The sequence below is a fragment of the Podarcis filfolensis genome (assembly GCF_964270895.1).
Source record: "Podarcis filfolensis genome assembly, chromosome: W".
In the NCBI taxonomy this organism is placed as follows: Eukaryota; Metazoa; Chordata; class Lepidosauria; order Squamata; family Lacertidae; genus Podarcis; species Podarcis filfolensis.
In genome coordinates, this window is record NC_139619.1 from 25822970 (window position 1) to 25845856 (window position 22887).

The following is a 22887-nucleotide window of genomic DNA, read 5'->3' on the forward strand; positions in this document are numbered from 1 at the left end:
CAATCGGCAAGCCCTAGGCTCTGTGGTTTAATCCCTTATTGTCAGGGAACTGCAGGCAGCGAGGGAGGAAAGAATTAGAGGATACAGGGAACGATCTCCACTGCTCAGTACTGAGTCCTTCTCAGAAGACAGAGAAGAGGATAGTGAGTCTGGGGAGGAAGGGGTGCTTCAGAGAGAGGGGGATCCACGTCACAGGGGAAAACGGAAGGGGCTGAGCCGTTGGCTCTGTTGGTCTCGAGGGAGAGGGAAAAGAGAAAGTAGTTAGAGCAACACGTCATGAGAGACGGGTCGCTTTGTTTATTCTGCATGTAATTCTGTCAGAAGGAAATAAAGAAAGGAATTTATGGCTGGCTGCCGGGAGTGTTTCTCTGCTAAGTGCAGCAACGCATGCAGCTGGCTAGCTGACAGTTTGCTCTAACTCACACACCCAGCTAATGAGCACTCGAGAGGAGAGTGTCGGCAAGGAGAAAAGCAGGATGGAAGCTCGCCTTGCACAGCTGGAAAAAGAGAGGAATGATTTATTGGCTACATCACAGGAATTAAGAATTCGTTTGGAAGAAGCCAGGGCCAGATCTGAAGGAGCTTCTGGAGGGGGCTTACTGAACCGGTCTTTGACGCTGGTAAGCAAATTCAATGGGGACCCCAGATTATACATGGACTTCAAACTTGACATGCAGACCAGGGAGAAGAGTTGGTAGAAGAAGATTGGAAGAAATTTAAAGATTACTTACAGAAACACTGTAAAATTAAGGAATGCTAGAGGGATGCTGGAATGAAGTTATGTGGTTTTAGCAATAATGTCATAAAGGAGTATGTAAAAATGGGTTGATAACAGTTGAAAATGTAAGGCCATGGGGGGCCACTAGGTGGCGCATCGGAAGATGGCTGACAATAACATCTCTCTGACCCACACGAGGTAATTTGGAGGCTATGATGGGGGTAATTAGCCTCCTTAACCCCCCCAGGATTGTGGGGGGGGGACGGCCCTTGCCTGCTGTGCCCTATACCACCCCCGAATTTGTGGGGGTGGGGGCACTAGGCACAAAGCCCTCCTGTGGGATTCCGGCACTCCTGGACGCCGTCCCTGATTCGCACCGCTAGTTGCAAGCATCTTCAAAAGAAACAATTTGGACGAGATAAATTGCACATGCTTCAAGGAAAAAGGGGAGTAAAGACTGCTGACAGAAGAGATCTCTGATAACAAGACAAGAATAAAATATGAGAAGATACGTCAAGATACGGTATGACAAATGACTGAGGGGGGAGGAGGGAAAAAACCTGCCTTCCTTTTTCTTATGTGATTTAACAAGAATCCCCTCCCCTAATGAGTCAGAAACTAAGGACTTAAGCTGTGGATTTAAGGCTGTGTAGAGATAAACTTTCGAACCAAAGCAATGTTTCAAGATGAAGCTGGAAAGCTAAGAGTTTTGGAATGACGCAGTTAAAAATGCCGTCGCCATTTTGGGAGGCATTGTTGGAGCTCTTGGGTCTGGGAGGAGCAAGAGAGAAATAGAGTTGTTTACATATCGTGGATCAACTCCTCGGTGGGACTTAAGAGCAACAAATGCCAAATTCATGATGGAAAGAGCGATGCTATCTACGAAGGAGATTTATGGAAGCCATCTGGACTTAGTGGAGGAACGGGAAATCCACACAGGATTATTATTTTGCTTATCGGCTTAAGGAGACTAACAGAAGAGATCGTAAAGGAAAAATAGAAATTATATGAACAAGATATGATGTGGATGTTGGGATACTGCCAGGGAGACAAAGGCCATCCTGACTCCACGTCGACTCCGGATGTCCACCGATCTGCCATAGACACGCAGTATCAGCAATTAGCGTCATGAGCTCCAGAAAATAGCTTCCGACATTCCTGGGCTGATGCACGCTCTATCAGCAGATAATGCACAGCAAAAGTCGCACTCAGGAGAGCATTATTTACAAGTTTTATTCAGCGTTGATCAGAACAAAAAAAACATGACTGCCTGCTTCAGTGTCTTCGACACCAAGAGAGAAACGAAGCAACAGAAAACATAAACATCCTGTGAACAGGAAATACGCAGACTCTGTGACTCACAAAGCCTGCTCCCTTTTAAGGTGGAACGGAAATATCCTAACATCCTCCCCCTTTCCGTGTAACCTGTAGTACCTGTGGTTCAACCCAATTGCAACCTTTGTACGTAAACCTTAAGTTGTTCTCTGTTAACAACCTTAGACAACAGATCAGCAGGAATTTCATTTCCTGCCATGTAGGACACCTGAATGAGTCCTTTCTGAATACACTCTCTTGCACGATGTAGCTTAATCTGCAAGTACTTGGTTCTTTGCTTGCAACTCTCTGAGTTCAGCAAAGCCAAACAGGATCTATTGTCTTGATACACTTGTATAGGACATTTCACAGAAACTCCGATGTCCTTAAACAGTTGCATCAACCATTCACAATCCATGAGTGAAAATGACAGAGCATTGAGTTCTGCTTCACAGGAACTTAGGCTAACTGTCGTCTGCTTTTTGCACAGCCAGTCAAACAAACAGTGGTTGTACATGTAGCATACTCCAGAAGTGCTTGTACCATCCGTGGTGTCACTTCCAAAACTTGCATCTGCAAAGATTTCAAGACCTCCAGTCTTCTGACTGGTGAACCTCAGCCTATAGTGCATAGTCCCTTTCAAATAGCGGGCTATGCGCTTCAGAGCTTTCCAATCCTGAACAGTAGGATTATTAGCATGTCTGCTAAGCAGGTTAGTGCTTACAGCTATGTCCGGTCTTGAACATCTAGCAATGAAATTTAACTTGCCTAGAATGCATCTGTACAGCGTAGTGTCAGAAAACGCTTCAGCAGTACTATCTACCTGGTAACCTGTCACCATCGGTGTGTCTGCTGGGTTTGCATCAACCAAATTCAACCTGGTTAATACATCAGCAATTTTCTGTGTTTGGTGTACCAGAAAATTACCTGCTTGGTCCCTCTCTACCTGCAGAGAAAGATAGTTGGATACCTCACCAAGATCCTTCATGTCAAAGTGCTCCTTCAGCTGAGCTAGGGTGCTTTGGTAAAAAGCCTGATTCTTCCAAAACATCAGAAGATCATCAACAAAACATAAACAATACAGTTTGTTTTGCCCTTCCTCCTTGACAAACACACACAGATCAGCTTTGCCCTGGTGAAAACCTAGAGAAAGCAATGTCTCAGTGAGTTTTGTGTTCCAACACCTGGCACTCTGCTTGAGACCATATAAGGATTTTCGCAGTTTACAGATCATTCCCTTCTGTATCTGCATTCCATCAGGTGGAAGCATGTACAGCTCCTCCCCCAAAATCCCGTACAAAAAAGCTGTATTAATGTCATGATGGGAAACATGCAGTTTCTCCTCTGCAGCGATCTTGAGCATCAGCCGAATGCTCTCATATTTGACGGTGGGTGAGTAGGTCTCGTGGTAATCCTGTCCTGGTACCTGTGAAAAACCTCTGGCAACCAATCTGGCTTTGTGTCTGACAACCTTGCCATTCTGGTCTGTCTTGGCCTTGAAGACCCATTTGCTGCCAACCAGTCTCATTCCTGGGACTACCGGTACCAGTTCCCAAGTTTGGTTCCTGTTCAAGGAATCAACTTCAGCCTTCATGGCATTAAGCCAAGGCTCAGCATCTTTAGAGGTTAACTCCTGAACCTCTTTGAAGCTTGAAGGTTCCCACACCTTCTCTGAGCTACTAAGAACAGCAGTTGCCGTCTTAGCAAACTCATCAGCAAATCTCTTTGGAGGTCTGCCTTTGGTCGCCCTTTCAGACCTGCGAACCAGACGCAAGTCTTCTGGACTCATCTCCTCCTTCTTAGGAGAAAAGTGACCAATGGTGAACAGTGGTTCTTCCAGTTCATTGTCAGACGCATCAGATGGTCTGACTGAGGCCTTTGCGCTCTTGTTTTTTTTTTAATAAATATTTATTCGAGTTTTCAATTTTATACAGACAAAAAATAGAAAGAAAAAAATATATTAAAAACAAATCAATTTCAATATCAATTTTCAATAACATGTTTCTTTGACTTCCTCATACCTCCCCTTCTTGTTTTCTAGTTCAAATTGATTATCCAGCAAATCCTAATCTCTTAACATTCCTATTAACTAACACCTTATTTTCCAATCAACTTTTTAAATTTTATAACTTAAACAATATTTATCCCAGTTCTTTTTATCATAACAGCTAGAGACCACATAAATTCAATCCAGCATCTGTCAAAGTTCATTAATTTTGCAATATTTCTGTAAATAGTCCTTAAATTTCTTACAATCTTCTTCTGCCGACTCTTCTCCCTGGTCGCGGATTCTGCCGGTCATTTCTGCCAGTCCCATACAGTCAATCAACTTCATCTGCCATTCTTCCAGAGTGGGTAGATCTTGCGTCTTCCAGTGCTTTGCTATAAGTATTCTTGCTGCCGTTGTAGCATACATAAAAAAAGTTCTGTCCTTCTTTGGCACCAAATGGCCGACTATGCCCAAGAGAAAAGCCTCTGGTTTCTTCAAGAAGGTATACTTAAATACCTTTTTCATTTCATTATAAATCATTTCCCAGAAAGCCTTAATCTTTGGGCACGTCCACCAAAGGTGAAAGAATGTACCTTCAACCTCCTTACATTTCCAACATTTATTATCAGGCAAATGATATATTTTTGCAAGCTTGACTGGTGTCATGTACCACCTGTATATCATTTTCATAATATTCTCTCTTAGGGCATTACATGCCGTAAATTTCATACCGGTGGTCCATAACTGTTCCCAGTCAGCAAACATAATGTTATGTCCAACATCTTGTGCCCATTTAATCATAGCTGACTTAACCGTTTCATCCTGTGTATTCCATTTCAGCAGCAAGTTATACATTTTTGACATGATCTTAGTTTTAGGTTCTAGCACTTCTGTTTCTAATTTAGATTTTTCCACCTGGAAGCCAATTTTCTTGTCCAAATTGTAAGCCTCCATTATCTGAAAATAATGAAGCCAATCTCGCACTTTGTTTTTTAGTTTCTCAAAGCTCTGCAATTTCAGTCTGTCTCCTTCTTGTTCCAAAATTTCCCAATATTTCGGCCATTTGGCCTCCATATTGAGCTTTTTCTGGGCTTTCGCTTCCATTGGTGACAACCACCTTGGGGTCAAATCAAATTTTATTAAACGGTCACAGACCAGATTAACTCGTACAGCTAGTCAGCAAAGCATAACACCGGAAAAAACAAAGGACAATTTCAATACAGATTAGGCCATAACAGCAATTTAAAATTAGACAGCATAAATAAAATTAAGTATTTACCTTCGCCTGCATATTGGCATTGGAAAGCTCTTGTTTCCTGCGCCTAATAGCGGCTACACAGAATTTGGCAACATTGATCGTAATTTCAGGAACCTTATCTTCTACCAAGGCTCTCATACGTTGGAGTTCTGGTTCATTTTTAAGCTTTTGTAGAACTGGGGCAATAAAGGTCAGGCGTAGATCCTCGTAGTAACTACAGTGCAGCAATACATGCAGACTTGTTTCCACTTCCGATGAGCCACATGGGCAAACACGTGACTCATATGGTTTGCCCTCATATCTGCCTAGCAGCAGGGCAGAGGGCAGAACGTTAAATCTGGCCAGGGTAAAGGAGTGTCTGTACTTAGGTATTTGTAAATCAGCCAGATAATTTGCGGGTGAGAACCCTCTCCCAAAGTCTCTAATTGTGGCATGTTTATCCATTTTGCCCATATGACATTGCAGCTCTATGTCCCTAATGCGTTGAAGCACTTGACTTCTGGCTCTCTCATATCCTGCCGCTATCAAGATCTGCGGGGAGAATCCCAAGCTTCTTATCTTTTCAAACAGGGAAGCTTTCCAGGTAGAATGAAAGGTGTCTAAGAGTGTTAAAGGAGCCAAACCGGCCGGGGAAAAAATAAGTTTTAACCAGTAGTGTATCTTTAGAATCCACAACCGCGCGTTAACGGGTAGTTGTCCAACTTCTAAGCGGACAGCTATATTAGATACACAGGGGGGGATCCCCAATAAACACCGATAGAATTTTGTTTGAAATGCCTCCATAGGCGCAAAATTTTTAAAACTGCAAACCTGGGATCCATAAGTGAGTTGTGGGAGTATTTTTGCAGCAAAAACCTGGGAGGCCGCCGGAACGTATTTACCCCCTTTCCCGTGAAAAAATCTTGTAAGGGCTTTATTGGCCCTTCCTGCGCTGGCAATGGCATTTTTCATCTGTTGGTGCCACGAGACCCTTTCCTGAAAAGTTATTCCCAGGTATTTGAAAGTTGCTACCTGGTCAATAGGTTGACCATTAATTCTCCATTTGTGTTTCCTTCTTTTTTTTGAGAACACCATAATTTTAGATTTGCTGTAATTTATTGATAGTTGTTCCGCTTGACAATAGTCAGCAAGTGATCTCAAAAGCTTCCTCAAGCCAACGCAGGAAAAGGAGAGTAGGACTGCGTCGTCCGCATACAGAAGCACCGGGAGGGGCATACCTGCCAGATTGGGAGGGTGGGCATTTTCTTTCGCCATATTTACTGCTAGAGAGTTGATATAAAAATTAAATAACGTTGGCGCGAGGACACATCCTTGTTTAACCCCATAGTGCGTTTGAATTTCTTTAGTTAGATGGCCTGACCGATCGCATCTTACCCTCACCCTGGTGTTTTCGTATAGACCACGGATAAGGCGTAATAAGCGTTTATCTATGTTTGTAGCGCCAAGCTTTTCCCAGAGTCTGTCCCTTGGTATTAGATCAAAAGCCGATTTAAAATCCACAAAAGCTGCATATAAAGACCCCCCTTTTCTAGAGTATTTGTCTGCCAGGTGTTGAAGGATAAGGGCCTGGTCTATAGTTGAACGCTTTGCTCTAAACCCAGCTTGAGCTTCTGATAGAATATGCTCTCTTTCCATCCACTCCACTAATTTATCACATAAATGAGCAGCGTACAGTTTGCTAATAATACTTAATAGACTGATTGGTCTGTAGTTAGCTGGCTCAGTTCTGTTTCCTTTCTTGAATATTGGAATGATGATGGCTAAACCCCAGTCCTCGGGGATAATAGCCGTTTGATTTATACTAGTGAACAAGGCGGCTAGCACAGGGGCCCACCATTCAACATTTGCCTTAAGAATTTATGGTGGGATATTGTCAGCACCCGGGGCTTTCCCTGATTTAAGAGATTGAATAAGGCCAGTAATTTCTTCTGTGGTTACAGGGGGCCATTCCTTGCCAAATTCACTTGAAGCAGGAAGCAGAACTGGGACCAGTTGATTTGATGAATATAATGAGAGGAAATAGGCCTCCCATGCTCCAACAGGTATAGAGTATTCGATTTCAATCGGGGAGTCTCTCCAGCTTTTTGCAACTGTTTTCCAAAACGTGGCAGAATCTTTCCTTCGGGAGGCCTCCACCAGGCACTGCCATTCCTCCCTTTGTGCCTGGAGCTTTTTCTTATTAATCAGAGCTTTATAACTGTGTTTTAACTCAAACCAGTCTAATGGAAGCGAAGGTAAGTTCGCTGATCTATAGTTCCTATACTTATCCAGCATGAGGCGTTTCATAGCCATGCATTCCTGGTCAAACCAAGGCTTGGACCTATTAGAGTGTAGAGATTGCCGTGGCGTTCTTCTGTTGGTCAGATAAGCTTGCAGAGACGAAATCAGTTCCCGGAACATGTCTAATCTAGCCTCAGGAGTTGGGGAATTAACAAGGTTCTCCTTTCTAGCAAGAAAAGTATCTGAGTGAAGTCTTTCCGATATTTCATCACTCAATTTGCTGGACCATTTAATAAGTGAGTATCTTATCTCCATGTTTTTGAAACATGGGGCTACAAGTTTATCAGAGCAAAATAAATCTTTTCTTACATCCAGTATTAAACAAAGCAGTAGATGGTCGCTGTCAACCCTCTCCACCACTTTACATTCCTGTGCTCTGCTCAAAAGGTTAGATGACACCAGGACGTAATCGATAGTGGAGGCTCCCATGTTGGATATACCGTATTTTTCCCTCTATAACACGCAGATTTTTTCTCCTAAAAAGGAAGGGGAAATGTCTGTGCGTGTTATTGAGCGAATGTGTGGTCCCTGGAGCCAAATGGCAAAAAAAATCAGGCAAAAATCAAATCGCGCGTCTCGGAGAAGGGAAACCTGAAAAGAGGAAGTGGCTGCTTTCCTGCATTCTGCCTCAGGGTCTTACTGCCCACCCTCCTCTGTTTCCTTGCTGTGTTTGCTCAAACGGAACAAAGAGCAGGGAAAGCCCCTCCCCTCCAGGCAAGCAGAGGGGAAAGCAGAGTGTCGTCTCTGTGCTCCGGTGCTGCTGAAAACATGCAGGAGGGAGAGAGAGAGAGAGAGAGAGAGAGAGAGAGAGAGAGAGAGAGAGAGAGAGAGCTGGCTGGCTTGGGTGGGTAGGTGAGGGAAAACTTTTGCCTTCCTTTCCTCCCTCCCGTTATAACCCTCTCCTGCATTCTTAGCCAGCTGCTTCTCTGCACACCCCTCTCGTGCTCCTTGTCCATTCTGTATTTTTCCTTCCTTCCCCACTTAAAATGTGGTTAAAAAGCATGGATCCACATGGATCCTCAGGATCTTTGCATTGGGTCACCCCAAATTCACCATCAGATCACATAGCATGTCCATGGCTACAGCCTGCCCCCCAAAAATCACACACACACTGTTGCCTGGGGCTGCAATGGTGCAAAAATGTGGTTAAAAAGCATGGATCCACATGGATCCTCAGGATCTTTGCATTGGGTCACCCCAAATTCACCATCAGATCACATAGCATGTCCATGGCTACAGCCTGCCCCCCCCCAAATCACGCACCCACTGTTGCCTGGGGCTGCAATGGTGCAAAAACGTGGTTACAAAGCATGGATCCACAGGGATTCTCAGGATTTTTGCATTGGGTCACCCCAAATTCACCATCAGATCACATGTCTGTGGCCACAGCATGAAGCACAAAAATGATACATCCACTGTTTCATTCAGAATGTTTTTTCCCTTGTTTTCCTCCTCTAAAAACGATGTGCGTGTTATGGTCAGGTGCGTGTTATCGAGCGAAAAATACGGTAAATGTAAATTCCCCACTGGGTTCTCTGTCAACACGACCATTTAATACAGTCAGATCCAGATTGTTGGAAAAACGTAGAAGGCATAGGCCAGCGTAGTTGCAGCCCTTGTCTTTTGAGAGCCTTGGGGGAATAGAAAGGGCTTCTTCAGAAATGGGAGGTACGTCATGGAAATGAGCATATAACGCTTCGTCTGATTGGCCAATTCTGGCATTTAAATCCCCAGCCAGCAGCACTGCCGCTGCAGGAGTTTGATTCATTAGCTCATCGACATATGATTCTAGCCTATGCCAGATATTTTTGATAAGCTGCTTGCCTCTTTGGGGAGGGGCATATATATTAATCAGTAGAAGTGTGCAATATCTGCATTTCATTAATAATGCCATGGCCACACTGCTCAGAGGCTCCAGCTCGACGAAAGATGCTCTCAGCCTTGTGGATATTAGAATGCCTAGCCCACCCTTAACTCGTCCCCCTTTGTTGCTTGGTGAACCTGCGAGCGAAAATGAGGCAAAACCATTTACATCTAAATCCCCTGTTAGCCATGTCTCTTGCAGAAAGACTATATCATGATCTTGAATAAAATTGACAAATGATTGGTCAGTCGCCTTGTTAAGCCAACCAGCAATGTTCCATGATAAAAATTTAAGACTGGCTTTATCACAGTCGAGTCTTTGTCAATTATTAGCTAACGTACTTTTAGGGTTTGTCGCTTTATGTATCGGTCGCCTATCGTCTTTGTATGGCGGGCTATACAGCCGCTCTATGATTTCAATAGGTGGATGCAAAGTGCTCACGTTTGTGAACACCGGATCTTTATTATGCATAAATTCCTTCTGTGGATATTCTGTTGCGGCCTGGTTTTGGCCCAATTCTGTTTCATCTAGATATCTCATTTTGTCCCATACGTCTAGTGGGGTCACCTTGGGGATATTTCTCCTTCGAGGGGGTGATGGAGTACTCTCCTTAAAGGGTGGCACATTCTCTCTTGGTGGAAAGTTAATCTCCGCTTTGATCTGTAGGTTACGTGTTGTGGTCTTTTTTTGGTCCCCCTTACTAACCTCGTTGCCTGAAGCTCTCTCGGCCAGCTTATCTCTTAGCTTGTCTAGTCTTCCCAAGATGTCAGTTTGTATTAATGGTGGGAACATCCAGAATTGGTCGATTAGGATATTTTCTTCCATAGTAAAGAAATCCTCACCTTTGCTCGCAAGGCATTGCGGATTCTGTTTGTCAGGCCAGAATTTTGAGAGTTGTTTCCCCTTTCTAAGATTTGCTTGCTTAGTTTTCAAAAGGGGGCTCAAAGGAGCCTTATTTTCAAAGAGCCTAAGAATTGTTATCCGTGCTTTTAAAAAGGCAGGTCTTGACCTAAAAATAAACTTGGCCAGGTTCTGATCCCTAAAAGTGGTCAGTGCTCTCACTGAGTGACCATCATAATGTAGATATTCCACCGAGATGATATCATTAGAATTAACCATTCCTGGCAGTATGTCATTTAGGCTAGATGTTGTTGTTGTTTAGTCGTTTAGTCGTGTCCGACTCTTCGTGACCCCATGGACCAGAGCACGCCAGGCACTTCTGTCTACCACTGCCTCCCGCAGTTTGGTCAGACTCATGTTTGTAGCTTCGAAGACACTATCCAACCATCTCGTCCTCTGTCGTCCCCTTCTTCTTGTGCCCTCCATCTTTCCCAACATCAGGGTCTTTTCCAGGGAGTCTTCTCTTCTCATGAGGTGGCCAAAGTATTGGAGCCTCAGCTTCACAATCTGTCCTTCCAGTGAGCACTCAGGGCTGATTTCCTTAAGAATGGATAGGTTTGATCTTCTTGCAGTCCATGGGACTCTCAAGAGTCTCCTCCAGCACCATAATTCAAAAGCATCAATTCTTCGACGATCAGCCTTCTTTATGGTCCAGCTCTCACTTCCATACATCACTACTGGGAAAACCATAGCTTTTACTATACGGACCTTTGTTGGCAAGGTGATGTCTCTACTTTTTAAGATGCTGTCTAGGTTGGTCATTGCTTTCCTCCCAAGAAGCAGGCGTCTCTTAATTTCATGGCTGCTGTTACCATCTGCAGTGATCATGGAGCCCAAGAAAGTAAAATCTCTCACTGCCTCCATTTCTTCTCCTTCTATTTGCCAGGAGGTGATGGGACCAGTGGCCATGATCTTCGTTTTTTTGATGTTGAGCTTCAGACCATATTTTGCGCTCTCCTCTTTTACCCTCAATAAAAGGTTCTTTAATTCCTCCTCACTTTCTGCCATCAAGGTTGTGTCATCTGCATATCTGAGGTTGTTGATATTTCTTCCAGCAATCTTAATTCCGGCTAGGGATTCATCCAGCCCAGCCTTTCGCATGATGAATTCTGCATATAAGTTAAATAACCAGGGAGACAATATACAGCCTTGTCGTACTCCTTTCCCAATTTTGAACCAATCAGTTGTTCCATATCCAGTTCTAACTGTAGCTTCTTGTCCCACATAGAGATTTCTCAGGAGACAGATGAGGTGATCAGGCACTCCCATTTCTTTAAGAACTTGCCATAGTTTGCTGTGGTCGACACAGTCAAAGGCTTTTGCATAGTCAATGAAGCAGAAGTAGATGTCTTTCTGGAACTCTCTGGCTTTCTCCATAATCCAGCGCATGTTTGCAATTTGGTCTCTGGTTCCTCTGCCTCTTCTAAATCCAGCTTGCACTTCTGGGAGTTCTCGGTCCACATACTGCTTGAGCCTTCCTTGTAGAATTTTAAGCATAACCTTGCTAGCGTGTGAAATGAGTGCAATTGTGCGGTAGTTGGAGCATTCTTTAGCACTGCCCTTCTTTGGGATTGGGATGTAGACTGATCTTCTCCAATCCTCTGGCCACTGCTGAGTTTTCCAAACTTGCTGGCATATTGAGTGTATTACCTTAACAGCATCATCTTTTAAAATTTTAAATAGCTCAGCTGGAATACCATCACTTCCACTGGCCTTGTTATTTGCAGTGCTTTCTAAGGCCCATTTGACTTCACTCTCCAGGATGTCTGGCTCAAGGTCAGCAACCCCACTACCTGGGGTGTACGAGGCATCCATTTCTTTCTGGTATAATTCCTTTGTGTATTCTTGCCACCTCTTCTTGATGTCTTCTGCTTCTGTTAGGTCCTTACCACTTTTGTCCTTTATTATGGCAATCTTTGAACGAAATGTTCCTTTCATATCTCCAATTTTCTTGAACAGATCTCTGGTTCTTCCCATTCTGTTGTTTTCCTCTATTTCTTTGCATTGCTCGTTTAAGAAGGCCTTCTTATCTCTCCTTGCTATTTTTTGGAAATCTGCATTCAATTTCCTGTATCTTTCTCTATCTCCCTCGCATTTTGCTTGCCTTCTCTCCCCCGCTATTTGTAAGGCCTCATTGGACAGCCACTTTGCTTTCTTGCATTTCCTTTTCATTGGGATGGTTTTCGTTGCTGCCTCCTGTATAATGTTGCGAGCCTCCATCCATAGTTCTTCAGGCACTCTGTCTAGCAAATCTAAATCCTGAAACCTGTTCCTCACTTCCACTGTGTATTCATAAGGGATTTGATTTCGATTGTATCTTACCGGCCCAGTGGTTTTTCCTACTTTCTTCAGTTTAAGCTTGAATTTTGCTATAAGAAGCTGATGATCCGAGCCACAGTCAGCTCCAGGTCTTGTTTTTGCTGACTGTATTGAGCATCTCCATCTTTGGCTGCAGAGAATATAATCAATCTGATTTCGATGCTGCCCATCTGGTGATGTCCACGTGTAGAGTCGTCTCTTGTGTTGTTGGAAAAGCGTGTTTGTTATGACCAGCTTGTTCTCTTGACAGAACTCTATTAGCCTTTGCCCTGCTTCATTTTGCTCTCCAAGGCCAAACTTGCCCGTTGTTCCTTTTATCTCTTGATTCCCTACTTTAGCATTCCAATCCCCTATAATGAGAAGAACATCCTTCTTTGGTGTCGCTTCTATAAGGTGTTGTAAGTCTTCATAGAATTGGTCAATTTCAGTTTCTTCAGCACCAGTAGTTGGTGCATAAACTTGGATTACTGTTATGTTAAAAGGTCTGCCTTGGATTCGTATCGAGATCATTCTATCATTTTTGAGATTGCATCCCAGTACTGCTTTCGCCACTCTTTTGTTGACTATGAGGGCCACTCCATTTCTTTTCCGGGTTTCTTGCCCACAGTAGTAGATATGATGGTCATCCGAACTGAATTCGCCCATTCCTGTCCATTTTAGTTCACTGATGCCCAGGATGTCAATATTTATTCTTGCCATCTCATTTTTGACCACATCCAACTTACCCAGGTTCATGGTTCTTACATTCCAGGTTCCTATGCAATATTTTTCTTTACAGCATTGGACTTTCCTTTCACTTCCAGGCATATCCGCAACTGAACGTCCTTTCGGCTTTAGCCCAGCCGCTTCATCAGCTCTGGATCTACTTGTACTTGTCCTCCGCTCTTCCCCAGTAGCATGTTGGACGCCTTCCGACCTGAGGGGCTCATCTTCCAGCGTCATAACTTTTATATGCCTGTTGTCTTTGTCCATGGAGTTTTCTTGGCAGGGATACTGGAGTGGCTTGCCGGTTCCTCCTCCAGGTGGATCACGTTTGGTCAAAACTCTCCACTATGACCTGTTCATCTTGGGTGCCCTGCTCGGCATAGTTCATAGCTTCTCTGAGTTCTTCAAGCCCCTTCGCCACGGCAAGGCAGTGATCCATGAAGGGGCATACTTTGATACATTAAGCTTAATATAACGATGATTTAGAGGGCAATTCTTTGCTCTGAGTTCTGAAAGCAAGAGATCACAGAACCCTGAACCAAATCCTATGAGGGTCTGGAGATCAATTATCTCGAATCTTCATCTTGATTAGATTCTTCATTTTGATTCTTGATTAGAATCTTCATCTTGATTAGGCTAGATACAAAGTTCATTATTCGCTGTTTCCCTGTAAGGAAGCCCTTAGGCTTCGGGAAGTTCGTGAGTACCAATTTTTGGGGATTTAGGATCAAATTCCAATCTCTTTCCTGACTGGAGGCTTGCCAGGTCTGAAGGGGGGTATCATCTCTACTGAACGCTTCCTCTTCCCCGCTGTTCGATTTGCTAGGTGTTTTATTGCCTTCATAGGTAGAGGCCTCTACTTCCGCAGCATCAGGTTTGTTAAATAGTTGGTTATCCAGGGACTGAATTGTTACTTCTGCCTTCTCACTTGCTACTGGAGTCAGCCTTGGCGAGTCCTCCTTAGCCGGTTGCTGTGTAACTATCTTTGTTTCTCTCTTTTTACCCTTCTTTTTGCTGCCCCGTGTGGTCGATTTATTTGGGGCCGAGGGAAGAAGTTTAAACAATTTCTGCCAATGTATGCTTCGATTACTGCAAGTATGCTTGGCTTTCCTTGTTGTTTTGATATTTTTACTTTTCTTCACTTTTACCCTTGAGTTATGTCTTTGCAGATTCTTATTTATTACTGGTTTGTTCGTCCCCACTAGCTCAACTGTTTTATGTTCTTGGGGCATATCATTTAATTTTATCTCTTTTAATTGAGGTATGAAATTTTCTACTAACGTCAGCAGTAGCCCATTTGTTATTGTTAGATAATTTTTTATGTTGGCTAGATCAGTTCTTATTGCTAGGGAATAATCCAAAGGGCGGCCGTCACTCAATTCTGTTTGAGAGTATTTTGTCTCCTTCTTGTTCCAAAATTTCCCAATATTTCGGCCATTTGGCCTCCATATTGAGCTTTTTCTGGGCTTTCGCTTCCATTGGTGACAACCACCTTGGGGTCTTATTTTCCAATAAATCCTTGTATCTGATCCAAACATTAAACAAAGATCTCCTAACAATATGATTTTTAAATGCTTTATGTGCTTTAACCTTGTCATACCACAAATATGCATGCCATCCAAAAACGTTGTTAAAACCTTCTAAATCCAAAATGTCTGTGTTTTCAAGAAGCAGCCAGTCTTTCAACCAGCAGAATGCTGCTGATTCATAATAAAGTTTGAAGTCTGGCAGGGCAAATCCACCCCTTTCTTTTACATCAGTTAAAATCTTATATTTTATCCTGGGCTTCTTGCCCTGCCAGACAAATTTAGAAATGTATTTCTGCCACTTCTTAAAACAATCCATCTTGTCCACAATTTGCAATGTTTGAAACAAAAACAACATTTTAGGCAATACATTCATCTTTATAGATGCAATTCGACCCATCAAGGAAAGCTTCAAATTTGACCATATTTCAAGATCTTTTTTCACTTCTAACCAGCATTTCTCATAGTGATTTTTAAATAAATTCCCATTTTTAGCTGTCATATTAATCCCCAGATATTTCACTTTCTTCACCACAGTCAAACCTGTTTCATTCTGAAATTTCTCTTTTTCAAACAATGTTAAGTTTTTCTCTAAAACCTTAGTTTTGGACTTCTTCAGTTTAAATCCTGCCACCTGACCAAATTCTTGAATTAATTCTAAAACTCTTTTGGTACTAGATTCTGGCTCCTGTAACGTCAAAACTAGGTCATCTGCAAATGCTCTCAATTTATACTGTTTGGCTCCGACCTGTATGCCTTTAACCAGCCGGTCCCTTCTAATCATATTCAGCAAAACCTCCAGGACCGATATAAAAAGTAAAGGGGAGATTGGGCACCCTTGTTGTGTCCCTTTTTCTATCTTAAATTGTTCCGTAACCACATTATTTACAATTAGTTTAGCCTTTTGTTCAGAGTATATTGCACTTATACCATTTTCAAAGCCTTGGCCTACCCCCATACCCTGTAAGTTCTTTTTCATAAAACTCCAAGAAATGTTGTCAAAGGCTTTCTCCGCGTCCACAAATATCAAAACAGCTTTAGTATTTATGTTCACATCTAACTTTTCCAAGATGTCAATTACATTCCTCAAGTTATCAGATATATGTCTTCCCGGTAGAAAGCCCGCTTGGTCCTTATGTATCTTTTCAATCAATACTCTTTTCAGTCTCTTGGCCAAAATATGAGCAAAAATTTTGTAATCCACATTTAATAAGGATATGGGACGGTAGTTTTTAAGTTGAGTCTTTTCAGTCTCTGTTTTCGGTATAAGTGTAATGTAGGCCTCTTTCCATGATTCTGGTGCCCTTTTCCCTTCCAAAATCTCATTGCAGACTTCCTTCAGAGGTTGGATTAACCAGTCCTTCAAAGATCTGTAGTATCTGGAAGTCAACCCATCCGGTCCCGGAGATTTGCCCAATTGCAGATTTAAAATGGCACCTTCTATCTCCTGGTCTGTTATTTTACAGTTCAACAGTATTTTACTTTCCTGTGAAATTTTTTGTAATCCATTTGTTTTCAAAAATCCATCAATGTCCCTTTCATTCTGTGGCCCTTGTGCATATAGTTGCTTGAAGTACTTCTGGAAACAGTTTCTAATCTCATTTGGATTGTTTATGTCTTTTCCTTCTACTTCCAGGTTTGTAATTGTGTTTAATTTTTGCCTTTTTTTCAGTTGCCAAGCCAGTAATTTCCCACATTTGTCCGCCGATTCAAATGTCTTCTGTCTCATTTGTTTAATTTTCCATTCTATTTCCTGATTCATCAATTCCATATATTGTGTTTGATAGATCTTTATTTCTCTCAGAATCTCTTGTGACTTCAGCTTGGCTCTCAATTTTTTCTCACCTTCTTTAATTTTCTCCAAAATTTTGTCTTTTTTCTCATTTTGCCTTCTCTTTTTTAATGCATTCTGTTGTATCAGAAACCCTCTCACCACAGCTTTACTTGCATCCCAGATTACTCTTTTTTCCACATTTGTTGGCAAATTTAATTCAAAATAGTCTCTTAAAGTCTTTTGGGCCTTGTTGTATACTTCTTCATCTCTAAATAAGGTGTCATTCATCCTCCATCTGAAGGTGCCGGTTGTTGTTTGCTTCATCTCCATCTTTACAGCATTATGGTCAGAACAAGTTTTAGGGCAGATCTCCACTTTTTTTATCTTTGGTGCCATTCCTCTAGTAATCCAAATTTGGTCAATTCTGGTCCATGTCATCTTGGCTTCAGAGAAAAATGTTCCCTCTCTCTCCAAAGGGTTCTTAGTTCTCCAAATATCAATCAAGTCCATGTTGTCAGTCATTTCGAAGAAGGTTTTTGGTAGTCTACCATCTTTGGTGACTACCTGTTTTTGCGCCTTGTCCATATTAGTAGATACAACTCCATTCATGTCCCCCATCAGGATTATATTGTAGTCCATAAAATCCATAAGAGTCTCATGCAACTTCTTAAAAAATTCCAACTTCCCCTCATTCGGTGCGTACACGCCTACTATCAAAAATTTCTCTCCTTGAAACTGAATTTCAATTCCCAAATACCTTCCTTGTTCATCTTTGAGGATAAATTTCGGTGAAAATTTCTCCTTTGCATATATCACCACTCCTCTCTTTTTGACTTTGTCAGATGAAATAAACTCTTGCCCTAATCTTTTATTGACAAGTATTTTCCTGTGTAACCTCGTTACATGTGTTTCCTGTAAACAAATCAAATCCAATTGTTCTTTTTTTAATATATGGAAAACACCTTTTCTCTTTCTAGGGGAATTCAGTCCATTACAATTCCAACTTAGAAGTTGCAGAGACATGATTAGTTAATTAATTTTCCCTCCCACTGCACCAAGTTGTTCTTCTTCTTCTGTCGGTAGCTTGTCTCTCCCTGAGCCGGGGCGTCCAGATAATAAATTTGCTATCTCCAAAAGTCCTTTTCCTGACACCGATGGGTCCTCACCAGATTCCACTTCCTTCTGTAGGTCCTCTTCGTGGTCTTTCAGAAACTTGTCCTTGTCGTTTACTGTCCTTATTCTTATTTTCTTTCCTCTGTATTTAAAAGACAGGCCTTGGGGGAATTCCCACCTGAAGATTATTTTGTTTTTTCTCAACAAAACAGCCAGATCTCTGTAGTAGGCCCTTACATCCAAAATATGTTTAGGTATATCTTTGAAGATTTCCACAAAGGTGTCCTCAATTTCCAGAGTTCTTTGATAGTGCAAGTTCAAAATTTTGTCTCTTTCTTCCTTTGTTTTTAAAGTAATCAAACAATCTCTTGCTTTGTTCTTTCCTTGTCTTCTGCCAAGTCTAAATGCACTCACTATCTTAAATTCTTCTTCCCCCAGGTCCTTTTGCCAAAATTGTAACAATTCCTTTGTGAGAAATTCTGCCAGATTATCTTTCTCACTTTCTGGCATGCCTCTAATTCTTAAATTCCTCTCCTTTCTTTGTAACTCTATCATGGACAGTGTCAAGTCATGCTCTTCTAACTTTTTATATACCGGTGGAATCTTTTCCTGGGCAGCAGTTGCAATTTCCTTAGCCTCTTCAGCCAGCTTTCTAGTTGAGGCCGATTCCTCCAGTAGTTTTTCAATAGACTGTATTAGAGTTCACCTTTTTTCCTAATTCATTAATACTTGAAGTATTCAAATCAATTTTTGCTGAAGCCTCAGCTACTTGTCTATTTGTCTCTTCCACCTTATTAGCCAATTTCTCCAAAGTTGCATCAATCTTGCCCAATGCTTGAGCCAAAAGGTCTTCAGTTGACATAACTTTTGGTTTTACCTGTGGGGCAGCAGCTCCTACTGTACCCGCTGCACCAGCTATTGAAGGCCTTCTCTGATGTATAGTATCAGTCTTGTATTGCTTACCGGACCTGGTAGTTTTTTCCTGTGTCAACTCTGTTTTCCCTTTATCATCTGCCATAACACTCTCATACACTCCCAAGGTCAGTCCCACGCTTGGAGAATTTGTTTTGAGAAGAAATTTTCCACAGCAGTTACTTATTGACTAAAATGTCATTGCAACATAGTCACCTCTAGGGGTCACAGTTCCAACTTCTTATTGCAACTTTATAACAAGTATAGTCCTGATAAATTCCCAGTATCTTAATATCAAATTTTCAGTCCTAAAAAGTTACTTTAATTTCCAATATAGTTCTGTCAACACTGTATCCTTTGCAGAGCTAAATCAAACTTTTTTTACTCTTGCAGTTTGACAGTTCCCTCTGATCGGCTCCCCTGTCATAGGCAGTCCGTTCCCAGGTTTTAAAGTCAGCAGATATACTTTAAATTTTCCTTTCCTTGCAGGACAAATATCTTTCAGATCTCACCCCACTGTTCCTGCAAACAGAGGGGAAAATTTCCTTTTTGGTGCTGGATTTTAATCCTTTCAAAAACACGTCTTTCTCAGTCACAGCTTTACAGTGTCTTTGCTTTGATCTGTTAACAGTCCGGAAAGGCAGACTTCCTGTTTTTACCTTTCCCGTTTCGGTGCCAAATTCTTTAGAAATTTCTTCCAAATGTATGTCAAAATCCTACTCACGGGTAGTTATTTTCGAGTCCAATTGTCCAGTGAAGAAATCAGCGCTCTCCGACCCTGGCTATGCGGCTTCACTCCACGGAGACGGGTAGACAGCTCTCAGCTCCGCGCCGCTCACCCCCGGTCCGATCTGGAGCCTTTAAAAAGGCTCTTTTGCAGCAGGGGGGGGGACGCAAATGGAGCCCGCCGAGCCTTCAGCTCACAGGCTTCCCCACCTGTGATTTTTTTCGGGTCCCCGCTTCGCCGTAGCGGTAGAACCCTAGCTCCACGAAGCCGATTTCCTCCGGAGATCAGAGGAAATCCGCCATTACGGTCGCTAGCGCTGACCGGAAGTCGGCCTTTGCGCTCTTGTAGTCTGCTGTGTCATCACTGTCGCTGACACCAGCAGCAGCGCCACCCACTGAATTGGAATCCGAACTCTGATCATCACCATCGTCATCATCATCCTCAGCTTTCTCAGCTTTCTCAACATTATCTGCCTTTTTCACATCACCTTCATCCTCCTCTGGGTAACTCTGGAAAATTCCCACATTTTCCCCCCACTTAGGATTGTACTCAACACTCTTTGTGAACTTAATGGACTTAGAGTTAGTCATCCATACTCTGTATGCACCTTTTTCGTACCCCATGAGCAAACCATGTGCCCCACGCTTCCCAAGCTTGTTGCTCTGTGGGGTGTGTACCCACATGTCAGAACCAAAGATTCTCATGTGCTTGACATTAGGTATAGGTGCAACCTATAGGTGATGACAGTCTACGATTATAGGAATAAACAAACGTCGACAGAGCTTCCCCCCAAAACTTCTCAGGGAGGTTGGCATCATGCAACAAGGTTTTCAGGCCTTGAAGCAAAGTCTGATTTGCTCGCTCCGCAAGTCCATTCATCCATGGCGATCTAGGCGTTGACAAGTCATGCTGGATTCCCTTCTCAGTCAGGAAAGCTTCAAACTGCTGAGAAGTGAACTCCCCGCCCTGATCAGTAAACAAACAGCCGATACGTTTACTGTGAACATTCTCCAACCAAGCACAGAATGCCTTGAACCTAGGAAACGCTTGCGATTTCTGCTCAAGCATAAACACATGAATGTACCTGGAAAAAGAATCAATTAGAACCATGAAGTACCTTGCTCCACCCAAAGAGGGCGCAAGTGGACCAACCAGGTCTGCGTGCACTAGCTGGTAGGGTTTGGAAGCCTGCCTGCTAGACTCCTTGCCTTTTGGAGCAACCTTCACCTTGTTCTCTGCACAAGATACACATTTCATGTGAAACTTACAGGGTTTGATGTTCAAACCTTCAACCAACTCAGGCATCTTGGCCAGCGCCTGCCAAGACATGTGACAAAATCTTCGATGTTGATCATGAATACATCCTGCATGAAGAACCTTGTTAGCTTGTGCAACACAACAAGAATCAACATTAGACATAATAGCATTGTCATCATAAGTTATACAGAATAAGCCATCCATAAACTTTGCATGCAAAATGTCCTCTTTGCCCTTTGCCTTTCCTGATGACACAGACGCTCCTCTTGAAGGAAATCGCAAAACCACGCCCAGTCAGCTGTGGGACACTAAGCAAATTGTCCGCAGCACCTGGAACAAAAAGTACATCTCTGATGGTAGTGTGCAGACTTGCCAGTTTCACAGTCCCTACTCCTGCAATTTGCAACGTCCTTCCATCAGCCAGGTGGATCTCTCCGTCTTGAGGTGTGAAGGAGATAAACAGGTGCTTATCTTTTGACAAATGGCGGCTCGCACCAGAGTCCACAATAAATCTGGCCTTGGCCTTTGGAGCAGCTTTTCCAGCAAGCAAAACCTTGTTTTCCACCGGCGTGGGCTTTTGCTGCTTGCCCCCCTGCTCCTGGCCATCAAACTTGCCTTTAGCCTTTGGTGAAGCTGTGCCAGCAAACAAAGCCTTGTTTTCCACTCGCGTGAGCTTTTCACCCCCCTTCTGCTTCGGGCCATCTGCAGGCATCTGTCTCTGTTTACTTCTGGCCTTCCGGCCTCTGCAAAGATGATCTTGGCTCTCATGGGAAAGAGAGCTCTCAGGTGCCGACTCCTTGGCTCCCCCTGGAGGCTGGAATGCTGCCTGGGATGACATCACAGTCAGCTCCCCCTGCAGCTTGCAACCGGTGCCCTCGGCATCCCTGCATTCACTCGCATTCTGGGAAACAGCCAGGACCTCCGATGCAGTCAAACTCTGGGCTGGGATGACTGGCAGATGAGCTACTTTCAAAGCATTCCACATCTGACGTGCAGTCGTGTTGCCAGCTAGCGTAGCAATTTCCTCCAGAGAGACGGACAAGACTATTACGTCTACGGCTTTCGAATTCTGAGCCTTCCATCTCTCTGTCAGAGGAACTGGAGGGGCTTCACTCACAGTATGCCACACTCCAAACTGACGCAGCAAACTCTCACACCATTTTGCCCAGGTCTCATAATTGTGCCTGTTTAACTTTGGGCACTCAGCAGCTTCAGAGGCTTGGAAAAACTCCATTCCAGCTCTTTACTTGAGCCGTGAGTCTTTTTCACTTCAGAGACTCCTTATCTTGGCTCCTCTTAAATCACGAAGCCTGCTTGGCTCGGCTCCCAGGCCAATTAGGCCAGCTGGACATCAGAGACTCTTGCCGCGGCAAACAGAAAAGCCTCATTTGCTTTTGCTTTCCCACACATACCTCAGCAGTCTGTCGCAGTCTTACTCTCCTGTAAGTGCCATGAATCTGGGCCCATAACCTGTTGTTGGGATACTGCCAGGGAGACAAAGGCCATCCTGACTCCACGTCGACTCCGGACGTCCACCGATCTGCCGTAGACACGCAGTATCAGCAATTAGCGACATGAGCTCCAGAAAATAGCTTCCGACATTCCTGGGCTGATGCACGCTCTATCAGCAGATAATGCACAGCAAAAGTCGCACTCAGGAGAGCATTATTTACAAGTTTTATTCAGCGTTGATCAGAACAAAAAAAACATGACTGCCTGCTTCAGTGTCTTCGACACCAATAGAGAAACGAAGCAACAGAAAACATAAACATCCTGTGAACAGGAAATACGCAGACTCTGTGACTCACAAAGCCTGCTCCCTTTTAAGGTGGAACGGAAATATCCTAACAGTGGAATGGGACTGATTTGGACATTAACGCAGTAATAAGATGATGATTTGAATCCCCCTTTGTATCTTGAAGTATGGGTTCCCCAAACAAAATTTAAAAATTTGGCTTTGTAATTTGGAATTATGTGATGTGATTTAATTTGATGTGATTGGCCAGTTAATATAAATTATTTTTTTTAAAAAAATGAATTCTCAGGTGAAAGATGAGCTTGCCAGGGGCCCCCGACACCAGAACTTGAATTCCCTCATTAAGGCTGCTCTGGCGGTGGGCAGCAGGCAGGAGCTGAGGCAGCTAGAGAAGGCTGAGAGCAAAGGCCGGCGTTCCCATGGTGATCGCATTCCTGGCATACCAAGTGAGGGAGAGCAAGGTCACTCTCGCTC

The 22887-nt window shown here is 43.2% G+C and overlaps 1 protein-coding gene and 1 long non-coding RNA gene across 2 annotated transcripts in view; one reads left to right on the forward strand and one right to left on the reverse strand.

Annotated features, from left to right (window-relative positions):
* Positions 1-1926: 1926 nt before the first annotated feature.
* LOC310753841 (uncharacterized protein) lies at positions 1927-22507 on the reverse strand. The gene is made up of 2 exons (XM_083595201.1): positions 19733-22507; positions 1927-3908 (listed from the first exon to the last, which is right to left on the reverse strand). The coding sequence occupies exon 1, from the start codon at positions 21889-21891 to the stop codon at positions 20833-20835; it is 1059 nt and encodes a 352-aa protein (XP_083451327.1). The 5' UTR covers positions 21892-22507; the 3' UTR covers positions 1927-3908; positions 19733-20832.
* LOC310753880 overlaps positions 22132-22887 on the forward strand; it is a 292571-nt gene continuing 291815 nt past the window's right edge. The window contains exon 1 of the long non-coding RNA XR_014543485.1: positions 22132-22485. This is a non-coding gene — a long non-coding RNA (uncharacterized lncRNA). The remainder of the gene's footprint in view (positions 22486-22887) is intronic.